Genomic DNA, 13,541 nt, shown 5'->3' with positions numbered 1-13,541 from the left:
TAAAGCTACATGGGCTTAAGTGCTCTTCAGACCAGGAGCATCGTTCCGTCTGGTCCTGGACCAGTGTTCACAGAGGACAGTAGATGGCCTGCGTCTGATCACATCTGACTTTTCGGTGTGCAGGAGGCTAGTCAGAAATCACAGCTCTGTAGCCTTGATGAAGGTTACAGTCTTCCCAAGTGTAAGGACAAAAGTCCTCCCAGGTGGCTCAGTGGTAAAGAATCGCCTGCTGGTGTAGGAGCTGAAGGAAATGTGAGTTCAATCCCTGGGTCAGGAAAGATCCTCTGGAGGAGGAAATGGCAACCCACTCCAGTATTCTTGTCTGAAAAATTCCATGGACAGAGAAGCCAAGCGGGCTACAGTCCATGGGCTCACAAAGAATCGGACAGAACCGAGCGATTACGTGTACACATACACCCTGAGCAGCCCGGGATGTTGAGAAGAGCTGTCAAGGATTTTTGTTACTGTTTGTTTTTTGTGTTGTTTTTTTAAAACATCTTTATTGAGGTGTAAATTATAAACTATAAAATTCACTCATTTTAAATGTACAATTCAATAATTTTTTAGTCAATTTACAGAATTGTGCAGCTATTACCACAAGCCTATTTTACAACATTTCCATCATCCCACAAAGGTCTTTTGTGCCCATTTGCTGTCATTTCTCATTCTCAACCCCAGCCCCGGGCAATCACTAAAATATTTTCTTTGTCTTTTCTAGATATTTCATAGAAATGGAATCATACAATAATAGGTAGTCTTTTGTGACCAGTTTCTTTCACTTTTGGATAATGGAGTTTATCCATGTTGTACTTTACTCATTTTTTATGGCATTTTTATTCCATTTATGGATGTATCATGTTTCTTCACCTGTTCACCAGTTAATGGACATTTGAATTGTTGCCAGCAAGGTATTTTTTTGAGAACTATATTATCACCTAAATATTTAAAAAGTAATTTAAATGTCAACTTGGAGAAACGTAGAGTTGGGAAGCAAAATTCACAAGGAAAGAATGGCATTTATAGGCTTTGTAAGCCTGTTACAGGGCTTCCCTGGTGGCTCAGTGATAAAGAATCCACCTTCCAATCAATGCAGGAGACATGGGTTCAATCCCTGGATTAGGAAGATCCCCTAGAGGAGAAAATGGCAACCCACTCCAGTATTCTTGCCTGGGAAATCCTGTGGACAGAAGCCTGGCGGACTCCAGTCAGATGAGACTTAGTGACTAAACAACAGCAAAGCCTGTTATGACTTAATAGGTAAAGGGCAGCGTCTTGCAGCTTCAATGAGCCTCAGGTTGAGCTAATGAAGCCACGAGCAGTGCATTCCCTCACTCTGGGGATCCTGGCCATGGCTGATCAGCCCGCCTAGTCATTGAGTCTGTGTGCGCATCAGATGAGCTGAAGGCACTACATGCAGCCGGCTCATCCAGGAGCACACACAGCTGTTACATCATTCTAAAAGAATTCAACAACTGCCACTGTGAGCACAGCTTGGGCATTAGACGGTTCAAGCCTGTGCTTGGTGCTGGAAGTGCAGTGATCCTTGACCTTAATTCATTTCCTTAGTTTTTACTAGGGAGACAGAGTACACAGGTAGTATCCTGTAAGGTAGAGAAAAGCCTGTTGAGGAAAGAGAAGCAAGAAACAGACCTGGAAAGAGGAGGAGGAGGAAGGTCGAGGAAGCGTCTCTGAGACCAAGGTGGCCGGGTGTCCAGGAGAAAAGCCTGCAGGCAGGAGAGCAGGACCCTCGCTTTAGCCTGTTGAGAGCACAGCCCAGAGGCCACTGCGTCTGGAGCACAGCGATGGGGGTGGGGAGGGGTGGCGGCAGCCCTTGATTGCGGGCCATAGCCATGCTCTCCGTGCCTGGTCCTACCCTGTGGTGAAAAGGACAGAAGTCACTCTTGACTTTCCTCCATGGTAGACTCGGGCTCTCTGTGTGTTCTCTATGCTTAGTCATGTCTGACTCTCTGCGACCCCACGGACTGTAGCCCTCCAGGCTCCTGTGTCCATGGGGATTCTCCAGGCAAGAATACTAGAGTGGGTTGCCATTCCCTTCTCCAGGGGATCTTCCCAACCCAGGGATCAAACCCAGGTCTCCCGCTTTGCAGGCAGATTCTTTACCAGCTGAGCCACCAGGGAACTACCTTTATGTCTCTTCCCCTGCTTAGATAGTTCAGTCCTGGGTCCTTTTTTAATGCTGACAAGGGAAACAGTTTATGGTACTTAAACAGTACTTTTCACCTATCAGGCAAAAAAGTGTGATAACACCAAGTGTTGGTGATCATGGCAAAATAGTACAGTGGTTGTAGGAGCACAGATTGCTGCAGCCACTTTGGAGAAAGTGTTTGACAATATTGAACAAAAGTGAAAAATCTATCATGTACTCTGTGCCCAGTGATTCTTTCTAGGTAAATTCTTCCCCGTGTGCACAGACATGGACAGCTTCTTGCCAAACAGTTGGTGTTAGCAGTAATTTGTAAGCCCTCTAGATGTCACTTAGATGAGGAAGTCAAAAAAATTGGCTTATGTGGTTGTGGGGGTCTGGAAAATCTGAAATTATAGGGTAATCCAGCAGCTGGAAGTCTATGAACAGAATGTCTTCTTCCTCAGGGAAACCTCAGTTTTATTCTTAAAGCCTTTCAATGGATTGAGTGAAGCCCACACAGATTATGGAGGATAATCTCCTAAAGGCTACTGGTGGTTAACCACATCTTCAGAAGTCCTACACAACAACACCTAAATTAGTATTCAGTCGACTAACTAGGTACGGTAGCAGACACACAAAATTAGCCATCACAAAGGGATACAGAAAGAAGTTAAATAGGAATAAACTCAGTTAACACATATCAAGGTCAACAGGTTTCTGAAGTATAACATTGAATATTTTTAAAAGTAAGATGTGACAGTAAAATTTATTATATGATACTATTTATTTAATTAAATGCTCAAGCAAAATTACCAATCCTGACTAAATATATGTGTGTATAAAGTGAGTTAGAAAGTTTCCAGTCAATTAGCGGTTCCCTGTGGGTAGGTAAAAAAGATATGAGACTTGGATGGGGTGGTTAAAACACCTTGTAGTTTTGCCATGTAGTTCTGTAACATTTTAATTCCTTTTCAGCAAAGGAAATCAACATGACAGAGTTAACCATTACTGATTCCTGGGAGGACTACAGGTAGTTGGAGAATCTTCTTTTTCTCCCCTACTCCTTCCCTTTTTTTAAGGGAAAGAAAAGGAGAAAGTCAGAAATATTTGTTTGCCTGGGTAGAACTTGTCCATATTGTGTAACTATTAGAAGATTAATTATATTCATCTAACATCAAGAGGAGTTTCCCTGGTGGCTCAGCGGTAAAAGAATCTGCCTACCAATGCAGGAGCAGGAGGTGTGGGTTCGATCCCTTGTCGGGAAGATCCCCTGGAGAAGGAAATGGCAACTCACCCAGTATTCTTGCCTTTGCCTGGGAAATCCCATGGACAGGGGAGCCTGGTGGGCTACAGTTCATGAGGTTGCAAAGAGTCAGGCATGACATAGCAACTAAACAACAGCAACAAATCAAGGGTAAGATTCTTCCCCAAAGAAAATATTGTAGAAACTTGCATAATTTCTTACCCTAAAATAGTGATCTCTGTCATAAAAGCATTTTTTATCTCACTTTATTGCATAATCCTCCTCAAAGAACTTATCTGGAGGCCTGAGGGGTGAGTGCAAAGGTTAGTGCCTGGGCCTGATTCTACCTATGGGACCTTTGGGGAGGTTTTTATATTTCACATCTCAAAGTTTCATGTCTCATCTGTAAAATGGGGGTGATAACTGTTGTATTGTTAGGGTCTGAAGAGAGAACCCAAGTGAGGTGCCAGGCCTAGAGCCTAAAACATAGACTCTGGAGCATCAAAATGCATCTCAGAAAGAAAAAAGGAATCGAGTTTCCAACTGGATAGAGCAGATAATAATTACACCTCCAGTTTTCTTGGTACCGCCTGCTTCTGGAGGTTTCTGTACTCATGGTCTCTCTCACCCTGACGTGACACTTTGAGGCAGGAGAGCCCGGATCATTTGTTTTCACCTTTCTGAGAGGAAGCGGTGGTGCCTGGAGACTTCTATGTAAATAGGAGTGCTCATCCCTCTGAAGAGCAGACTAATACTTCCGAGCTCCTGTCTTGCAACGTTAATTACTGTAGTTGATTCAGTGCACTAGGAGTCAGGTGCCCTGAAGAGCGCACAGTAAGTGTTCCATAAATGTTAGTTATTATTTCACGGAATCCTCATACCCGTCATGAGGTAAAAATGAGTTTTTGCCACCTTACAGAGGAGGAGACTGGGGCTCAGCAAGGATAGATGTGATTTGCCCAAGGATTCGAGGCCATAGTGTTTTTATGCCATGTTCCCCGACCCCTCATGTTCATTGCTACTGGGATGGCATGTTACAAATTATTTGTTGTTCAGTTGCTAAGTCGTGTCTGACTCTTTGCAACCCCGTGGACTGCAGTACACCAGGCTTCCCTGTCATCCACTATCTCCTGGAGTTTGCTCAAATTCATGTCCCTTGAGTCTGTAATGCTACCTAACCATCTCACCCTCTGCCATCCCCTCTCCTGCCTTCAATTTTTCCCAGCATCAGGGTCTTTTGCAATGAGTCAGTTCTTCCCATCAGGTGGCCAATGTATTGAAGCTTCAACAGTCCTTCCAATGAAGAGTCAGGGTTGATTTTCTTTAGGATTGACTGATTTGATCTTCTTGCTGTCCAAGGGACTCTCTAGAGTCTTATCCAGCACCACAATTTGAAAGCATCAGTTCTTCGGCACTCAGATGATACTAATTGATCTGTGATACAGTTGATAGCTGGTAGCCTAGACAGATCATACAGACTGTTCACATTCGACTGGTGGGAAGCATTTTTCTGTATTTATATCTTTGAATATAAATACTTTTTCTCTAACTTAATATTTCAAACAAAAACATCTCAGTTTCTAATTTTCTTGGCTTCTGCTCCCCGTTCAAGATGGGCATGAACACATGGCTCTTCAGACCATCAGTTAGTCCACAGGCATCTGCCCTTTTGCCAGATTTACTCACCATTACTTTCCCTAAGGGCTCCCCAAGGTGGCTCAGTGGTAAAGAACCCACCTGCAATGCAGGAGGTGCGGTTTGATCCCTGGGTCAGAAAGAGCCCCTGGAGAAGGAAATGGCAACCCAGTCCAGCATTGTTGCCTGGGAAAGCCCATGGACAGAGGAGCCTGGGAGGCTGCAGTCCATGGGCCACAAAAGAGTTGGACACGACTTAGCAACTAAACAACAACAGCTTTCTCTAAAGGCAGGGGACGTAATCATACTGATGATGTCAGTCTAGAAACTGCAGCTTCCAAAAACACCTGGAAGAAGGAAGTGAGATTTTCTATTAATACAAATGACTTCTATCTAGAAGTAATCTCAGTTAGCCCTGTTGTTGTTGAGTCACTCAGTCATGTCTGACTCTTTGTGACTCCATGCACTGCAGCACATCAGGCTTCCCTCTCCTTCACCATCTCCTAGAGCTTGCTCAAACTCATGTCCATTGAGTCGGTGATGCCATCTAACCATCTCATCCTCTGTCACCCCTTCTCTTGCCTTCAATCATCCCCAGGATCAGCATCTTTTCTAATGAGTCAGCTCTTCACATCAGGAGGCCAAAGTATTGGAGCTTCAGCATCAGTCCTTCCAATGAATATTCAGGATTGATTTCCTTTAGGGTTGATTGGTTTGATCTCTTTGCAGTCCAAGGGACTCTCAAGAGTCTTCTCCAACACCACAGTTCAAAAGCGTCAATTCTTCAGTGCTCAGCCTTCTTTATGGCCCATCTCTCACATCCATACATGACCACTGGAAACTATAGTTAGCCCTTATGAACAAGTATTCATGTCACATGAAATTAAAGGGTACCTTGTTTAAGATTTGTGACATTGCTAGATTAATTCACATGAGATTATTTAAAATAAAATATCAAAAATTTCAAAGATACATACAGTACCTGAATCAAGTTATAAAAAGCCCCATATTAGAGATTCTTAAATCACTTTTAAAGCTTATTCTAGTGTAACTATAACCCACACTTTTCAACTGAGAAAAGTTAAACAGCTGAAATATCAATTTGTCCTTGGTCTTGTAGAGAATTGACAAAAGAAATGGAAAGAGAAACTACTGCTTAGGAATGTAAGGTCAGCTCAGTTTAACTATCTGTCTAGTCATATTTGTATTTATGCTTTATAAATATCCTGTAGTTTCATACTGGTAAAGGTAATACTTTTTAATAATGAAAGAAAAATCTAAATGGTGAGAAAGTTGAAACCATCATAAGATTGTGTAATACCTTTTACAATTATGACCTGTAACTATGAGCTAAACGGAGCAACTAGAAATCTGGTGGGATGTGCCTGTAGGTTCTCAGTGGCCTTTTCCTCAGTGGTCTGGGGACTAGCTAGGGACAAATTCCCTAAGGCCCAGAGCTCTTGTGACAGAACCAACCCTCTTCACTATGAGGTGCAGCACAGGTACAACAGAGATGTTGCCAGTCGTCTTTTTTAGCCTAGAAGATCCATGTTCCTCCTTGAATAGAAAGGAAACTCATTTTGGTTCAGACTGCTTTGACACATTATCCCCCTCACTGAGCAGTAACTGTTGGAATATTTCCTAGGCTTTTGTTATTGATGGTAACAAAATAGTGATTCTTGGCCCAATAATGCCTTTTATAATGTATTTTGTTTTTATACTTGGAATCTTAAGCCTTTTATTCTTTGTGCCAAACTTAAAATGGATTTGTTCATTACTGCTCTTGAGTCTAAATTTGAGTCTCTATAAACAATTCAGGTCTTGGCAAGCCTTGACACGCATGGCCTTTGACCCAACTACTGCCCTCCCCCTCAAAATTTAGGACTTGTCCAATTCACAAGGACATTCATTGCTATGATAAAAATTTTGCAGATTGTGAATTATGACAGCCACACTGCTTTTCTGTTCCTGAGTTTAAAAATACATGTACTTCAGCTAAAATAGCTAGATTAATGGCCAACAGCCAGTGGAGAAGTGGATTTTCCACTATTCAAAGAGGCCAGAATTTCCAGGGGAACCATTTCTGTAGCAAAACCTAAAATAAAGAATTGAAGTATATCTTGATCTTCAAGCTTAAAAATTCTTGTGTTTTTTTCTCACAAGAGAGTGGTGGTCTCTTGCCTTAGTTGAACTTTTTTCCAGTTGAATCATTTGGATAATGGTTTATGCTTGGTATTAACTTTGAAAGTTCTCATGAATTCATTGTTTTTGAAATTTGAAGAGAGGAGTTATACGTAAACAGTCCAAGAATTCTGTCAAGAAATCAAATTCTATTTTGAACTAAGAATAATTTTAGGAAAGAACAACAGGGCTTAGCTTCTTTCTGTGACTGCTCGTCTGCTAGAAGGCAGGTTGCTCTGTATTGGTATCCTTGTACATATTACCATCTAGACTCAGGCACGTAAGATTATTGTAAGAATAATAAATAAGATTCTTGTCAGAATTTTAAATGATGTTTCAAAATAGGTTTTTTATTGGAAAGCAACCATTTTCTAATGAAGTTATTACATTTTAAAAATTACTGAAATCTCATCCATTGCCTATGGGAATGTAAAACAGTACAGCCAGCTCTGGAAAACAGCTTGGCAGCTCCCTGTGAAGTTACACACCACCTCCTGTGTGACGCGGCGGTTGAACTACCAGGTGTTTATTCTAGAGGTAGGAACACTTACGCTCACTCACAAGTCTGTACGTGATTGTCCACATCAGGGTTATTTGTGATTGCTGAAAACACCCCAGATGGTCGATGGTGTAGTGGATAGACTGTGATACATCCATGCCCTGGACCACTGACGGGAGAGAAAGGAATAAGCTGGTGATACACCCAGCAACCTGGGTGGTTCTTAAGGACATTGTGCTGAGTGGAAACATTAGTCTCTAAAGGCCACATACTGTACAACTCCACCTATATTACATCCTCACAGTGACAAAATTATGATGATTGAGATCACTGGTTGCCAGGGGTTAGGGTGATTGGGCTTTATTATAAAGGGGTAGCATCCTGGAGACCTTTGTGTTATTGGAAGAGTTCTGTATCATAATTGTGGTGACGGTTATACAAATCTATACGTGTGATAAAACTTCATAGAAACAAGGCACACACCCTGCAAATTAGAGGTATAACAACTGGTAAATCCAAATAAGGTCTGTAGTTTAACTGTGTTGTACCAATGTTGGTTTCCTGGTTTAGATGATGTACTTTGGCCGTTTAAGTTCCCATTGGTGGAAGCATACATGGGACCTTTTATACAGTTTTTATAACTAGTTGTGTGCCTTAAGCTATTTCAAAAGTAAAAACTTAAAAGAATTAAGGAAAGATGAGAGAAATAGCAGCTATGGCAACAGGTCCCTGTGATCAAGTGCTAAGACTGACTGGCTTGCCAGGGGACTGGTGAGAGGGCAGCCTCGGCTCTGGGGCTTCATGGCTCTGCCTGTGAAGGAGGCTCAGCTGACTGGCTCCAGCAAGACAAGCTAAGTGGACTTCCAGTTAAGCGTGGCCCATTGACCTCATATGTTTTTCTTCTTTTCCGAGAATACATTAAAATGATGGCAAAGGAACTTAACCCCCTGTAAATCCATAATGTAGATACCTGAGAAAGGAAATATCTATTGACCAAAAGCCTAAAGAAATTTGGAGTGATAGAAATGGACAGAGGTACGATAACTGCCTTACACGAACCGAAAGAGCCTGCAGAGAGGAGTGCCGCAGAGAACTGAGCCCTTCACCCCAGAGAGCCCCCCGGGCTGCAGAGCAGGTCCCACAGGAGGAGGGAGCCACAGGGCTGGGACAGGCGTGACACAGGCGGCTCACCTCCAGGCCCCCTGGCTGCCCCAGCCACCACTGTCACAGCTGCTCCCTCTGCCTGGCAGCCAAGGTGCAGTCTCAGGATGTGTTACTCAGCGCTGCTCTCGACTTGGAGACCCCAGCCAAGGGACTGAAACTCAGGAAGAAGTCAGCACAGTGAACTGTGGGATACCCAACGGCCTTCCAGACCTGGGAAAGCCGGCTCCCTGGTGACTGCTGTTTCCACCCCCTGCCCACCCCCAGGGATAGGAAGTTAGAAGTTTCTCTGGAGAGACCCATTGGCCCTTGGCTACTGTCTCTTGGCCAGTTTCTTTACAGCTGACTCGCTGTCCAGTTGTTTTGAATGAAGCCGCCTAGTCAATAGCCACCCTGAATGCACATGCGCACACTTCCAGCCAGCGCTTTAGGGCTTGATTCCTAAATACAAACTGATAGTCAAGGATCACCAGACACGTAAGGAATGCCTCCAACATGAAAGACTGTTAGATACCCAGCAGTAGGGGACTGGCAGGTCATAGCCCTCAAATTACAGTTTATTCAGATAAGAGATGATACCACATCCATAAAACAAGAACAGGATGCCTTTTAAAAGGAATAATCAAAAAACTTGAAAGAGCCCAAAAATATATCAAAAGTTTTAAAAGCAGAAGAGTTGGAAAGTAAAGTTGAGGCTATCTGTCAGAGACAGAACAAAAAACGAAAAATCAGAGGAAAAGGGTAAGATGATTAGAGAATAAATCCAGGTTATATGAAATCCTTCTCAGAGTTCCAGAGAATGAAGAGATGAGAATCAAACAGAAACGTTTTTCAGCCCTGAAGGATGTACTTTTCTCTATGGGTAGGGTCTGCTTGAGTGCCAGTAAAGTAAATTAAAAAAATACCCACACTGAGACAGACCACTGTGTAGTTTCAGAACACAGGAATAAAGAGAAGGGTTCCAGAAATAAGCCCCTTCCCCTGCCCCATCTCATCAAAAAAAAAAAAATAAATAAGTCATATACAAATGACAGCTGACTTCTCAGGAGCAAAACTGGATATTAAAGACAGTGGAGGGCTTCCCTGGTGACTCAGTGGTAAGGGGTCCTCCTGCCAGTGCAGGAGACGCAGGTTGGCTCCCTGGATCCAGGAGGCTCCCACTTGCCTCAGAGCAACTAAGTTGATGTGCCGCAGCTGCTGAGCCTGTGCTCCCGAGCCCAGGAGCCTTGGCTACTGGCACGCCCTAGAGCCTGTGCTTGCTGCAGCTAGAGAAAAGCCTATGCAGCAGCAAAGACCCAGCACAGCTGAAAATAAATAAAATTATTTTAAAAATAAAGACAGTAATATATAAGGAGCAATATCTTTTAAATCCTATGGGAAAATCACTTTCAACCTGAAATACTCTGCCCAGCGAAATACCAATCAAACATCAAGGTAAATATAATTTCAGACACATGGGGACTCACATCTACCTCCTATGTCATTTCTCAGGTCATTCTTAGAGAATGATCTCCAGCAAATAGGGATAAATGAAGAAAGAGGAAGATGTGGAATCCAGCTAATGAGACTCTCATCACACGGGAGACCAAAAAGGGACATGTGAGGGCGACAGCGTGGCGGGAGACGGCCAGGCCAGGCTGAGCGAGGACAGAGAGTGCTTGGGGATGTTCTGGGAGAAAAAAAATGAAGATTAACCGACAACTTCGGCTTGAAAGATGTCATAGGCTTCTGTTAGATCTCATGGAGTATGAGGAAGATGCATGGAAAAATCTAAGGAGGCATTGGAATGAGACTTGTTAATCTCAGGAGAAACAAAAAGGTGTATCAAGAAAGGAAGCACCATTCTTGGTACATTCCTTACATTGTAGTGACCAGTATTTACAAAGTCATAATAAATACTGACTATTGATTTTCCAGGAAACTGCTGTTATGTAGGGAATACTGGAAACAAGGAAAGTAGAGTTGTTTACTGTAGCAGAAGGCCAGTGGTTATTGTCCAAAGTCAAGAAGTCAAGAATATTAATCAAAACTATGGCAGTAAAGACAGAAGAGCACTTTCAATGGAGCTGTTACATGGGAGTAAGGCCAGGGGTGCAGAAGGGTTGAGGCAGGAATTATTTTCCATTTTTTGTCTAATAAAATAAAAGCTGATAAATAAACTTTTAATAATATTAAATAAAAGTTATAATGTTCTTTAACAAAGAACAGTTATAATAAAAGTTATTATGTTCTTTCTCCCCTGCTAACATGTAATGGAGAACCTCTTTATCCCGAAAAATACATGTGTCATGTTTCTGCCCCTTTGAAAGTTGTGTGGTTTTTTTATTCTTTGTTGCTTGGGCCTTTACAAACAAGGTACACATTTTGGTTGAGGTGGGCGGTAAAGAGATTTGACTGGTCTACCTGGAAAGATTAATATTGTGAAGCTTATTGTTTGTAGGTGGGACAAATACATTCAGTCACCAAATATATTCAGAGCCTCATAGGAATGATTTCTTATCTGTAACATCAGATTTAGGATAGCGTTTTAAATTTAGACTAGTGTTCTAAATAGTTGCCTGTCTTATACTTGTCATAGCGCTTCTCTCTCTGTTTATGACCTTCTATTGATGTTGAACTTACACTTTTAAAAATGAAATCCGTGACATCTGCAGAGATAAGAGCATCATGAAGCCCAGAATGGGAAACCACGTCTCCACCTCCACTGCTGTGAGCACAGGCCCTGGTGCACACTCCACAAATATGTAATGAATGAACCGATGGCCAGGAGAAAATGCCAGTGACCACCTACAAAGAACGTTCCCGGCTGTCCTGTGTCCTAGAGCCATCCACACCCATCCCTCTCCTAGTAATTGCAGAGCAAAAACAGCTCTTAGAAATGTCTGTTCCCTTGCTCAAATTCCTGTCCATTGAGTCAGTGATGCTATCCAACCATCTCATCCTCTGCCACCCCCTTCTCCTCCCGCCTTCAATCTTTCCCAGCACCAGGGTCTTTTCCAGTGAGTTGGCCCTTCGCATCAGGTGAGGTAGCCAAAGTATTGGAGCTTCAACTTAAGCATCAGTCCTTACAACGAATATTCAGGCTTGATTTCCTTTAGGACTGACTGGTTGGATCTCCTTGCAAGGGACTCTTAAGAGTCTTCTCCAACACCACAGTTTGAAAGCATCAATTCTTTGGCACTCAGCCTTCTTTATGGACCAAAAATCTTCTTTACTGATAGCCAAAACACTGTCCATATACTTAAGTTCCTGTCATGCACCTGTGTTTCCTATCATTAGTGTGACAGCCATTAACTTACCTAAACCCAAAAGGAGCATTGGCTTCTGAACTGACAGCCCCCTGCAGGGTGTGCTTTGTGGGGACTGGATGTCTGCTGCAGACTCCATTTACAGTTAGTTCTAGGCAGCTCCAGGGCAGGCGTGGCCAGGGTCACGTGGCCGCACCAGTTCCCTCAGTCAGGATGGACGTGCCCTTTCCTGCTTTTGAATCAGCATCCATGACTTTGTGGACGGTACCACTGGGCACACATGGGGATCCTCGGCTATGCAGTGACGACCTCTAAAGGTTACTTGCTCTAGTGGTCACTTACTTTCTTAATTTGGTTTTTTGTTTGTTTTTCAGAATGTAATGGAACAGTTCAATCCTGGGCTACGAAATTTAATAAACCTAGGGAAAAATTATGAAAAAGCTGTTAATGGTAAGTGTCTGTTTTCTAAATTTATAAATATAGAGGGCGTACAATTACTCATTAAATATTTTACTTAATTATTTGTAAATACTTGTTCCTGAATTTCTAAAATATCTTTAAATTGGTACAGTTTATAATTAATCTACAGAACTTTGCAATGGTAGGATATTAGTTTATTTGAAATGAATGAACTGAATAATAGACTACTATAAGTGACATATCTTAAACATCAGATTGTGCTTCTTGAAACTGCTTAATCTTTTATATCATTAAAATATAAACATGTTTTCTACTTTATACACCAAATTCTTTGTAAGCCAATATATTAAAGAGGTAGTTAAAATGTTAGGATCCTAAAGCATAGGAATTACTCTCCTTTTTATTTATATAGAAGAATTTCTGATCTTTGTATCGTTGGGTGGGGGGTGATGTATCCCTTTTGCTAGTAATATGAGAAATAAGATGTTTAGCCTGAATGGAAAAACATCTAAATTAAAAGTTGAACTTAGATTCTCATTTAAAATGGACTCAAGCATTGGCTTTTGTCTCTCTGTGACCTAGAGTCAGTTGCTGGTTTGAACAGATTTCGTTTGAGGAAGGTGATGTGCGTCTACACATGCATTCCCTCCCCAAGGCGGGTGTTGTCAGTGATCATCTTGAAAATAATCACCAAATTCTAACACGGTCAGAACCGTTCTCCATAGGTAGCACGTGTCACCCACCCGCCAAACATTCAGATCCCAGTTTCACCATCTACCCTGATTCACTGGGACCAGCATGTAACATAAGTAGAAAGCTTAGTTTCCAACAGTAAGATTTGAAGAAGCCTTCAGGTCAAGCTCTGTGTCTTTTCTCCCCGTCGTGCTTCTGTCCTTCACAATACGCCCACCTCTGGCTGCTCCCTGGTGATGTTTTGAAAATAAACCTGCACCCTCACACCCTCAGCCTGGGCATATGCCAGGAAAGGGGAGGTTACTGGCAAGACTT

The 13,541-nt window shown here is 42.4% G+C and overlaps 1 protein-coding gene across 1 annotated transcript in view; it reads left to right on the top strand.

The window, feature by feature from the left end:
• Window positions 1-13,541, top strand: part of BAIAP2L1 (BAI1 associated protein 2 like 1) — an 80,453-nt gene that overhangs the window by 14,941 nt on the left and 51,971 nt on the right. Inside the window, exon 2 of the mRNA XM_027528316.1 lies at window positions 12,488-12,563. Coding sequence (XP_027384117.1) covers window positions 12,488-12,563 — 76 coding nt within the window. The remainder of the gene's footprint in view (window positions 1-12,487; window positions 12,564-13,541) is intronic.

Source organism: Bos indicus x Bos taurus, chromosome 25 (assembly GCF_003369695.1).
Source record: "Bos indicus x Bos taurus breed Angus x Brahman F1 hybrid chromosome 25, Bos_hybrid_MaternalHap_v2.0, whole genome shotgun sequence".
NCBI classification, from domain to species: Eukaryota; Metazoa; Chordata; class Mammalia; order Artiodactyla; family Bovidae; genus Bos; species Bos indicus x Bos taurus.
Note: the sequence above shows the minus strand (reverse complement) of the source record. Positions and strands in the feature narration are given on the sequence as shown.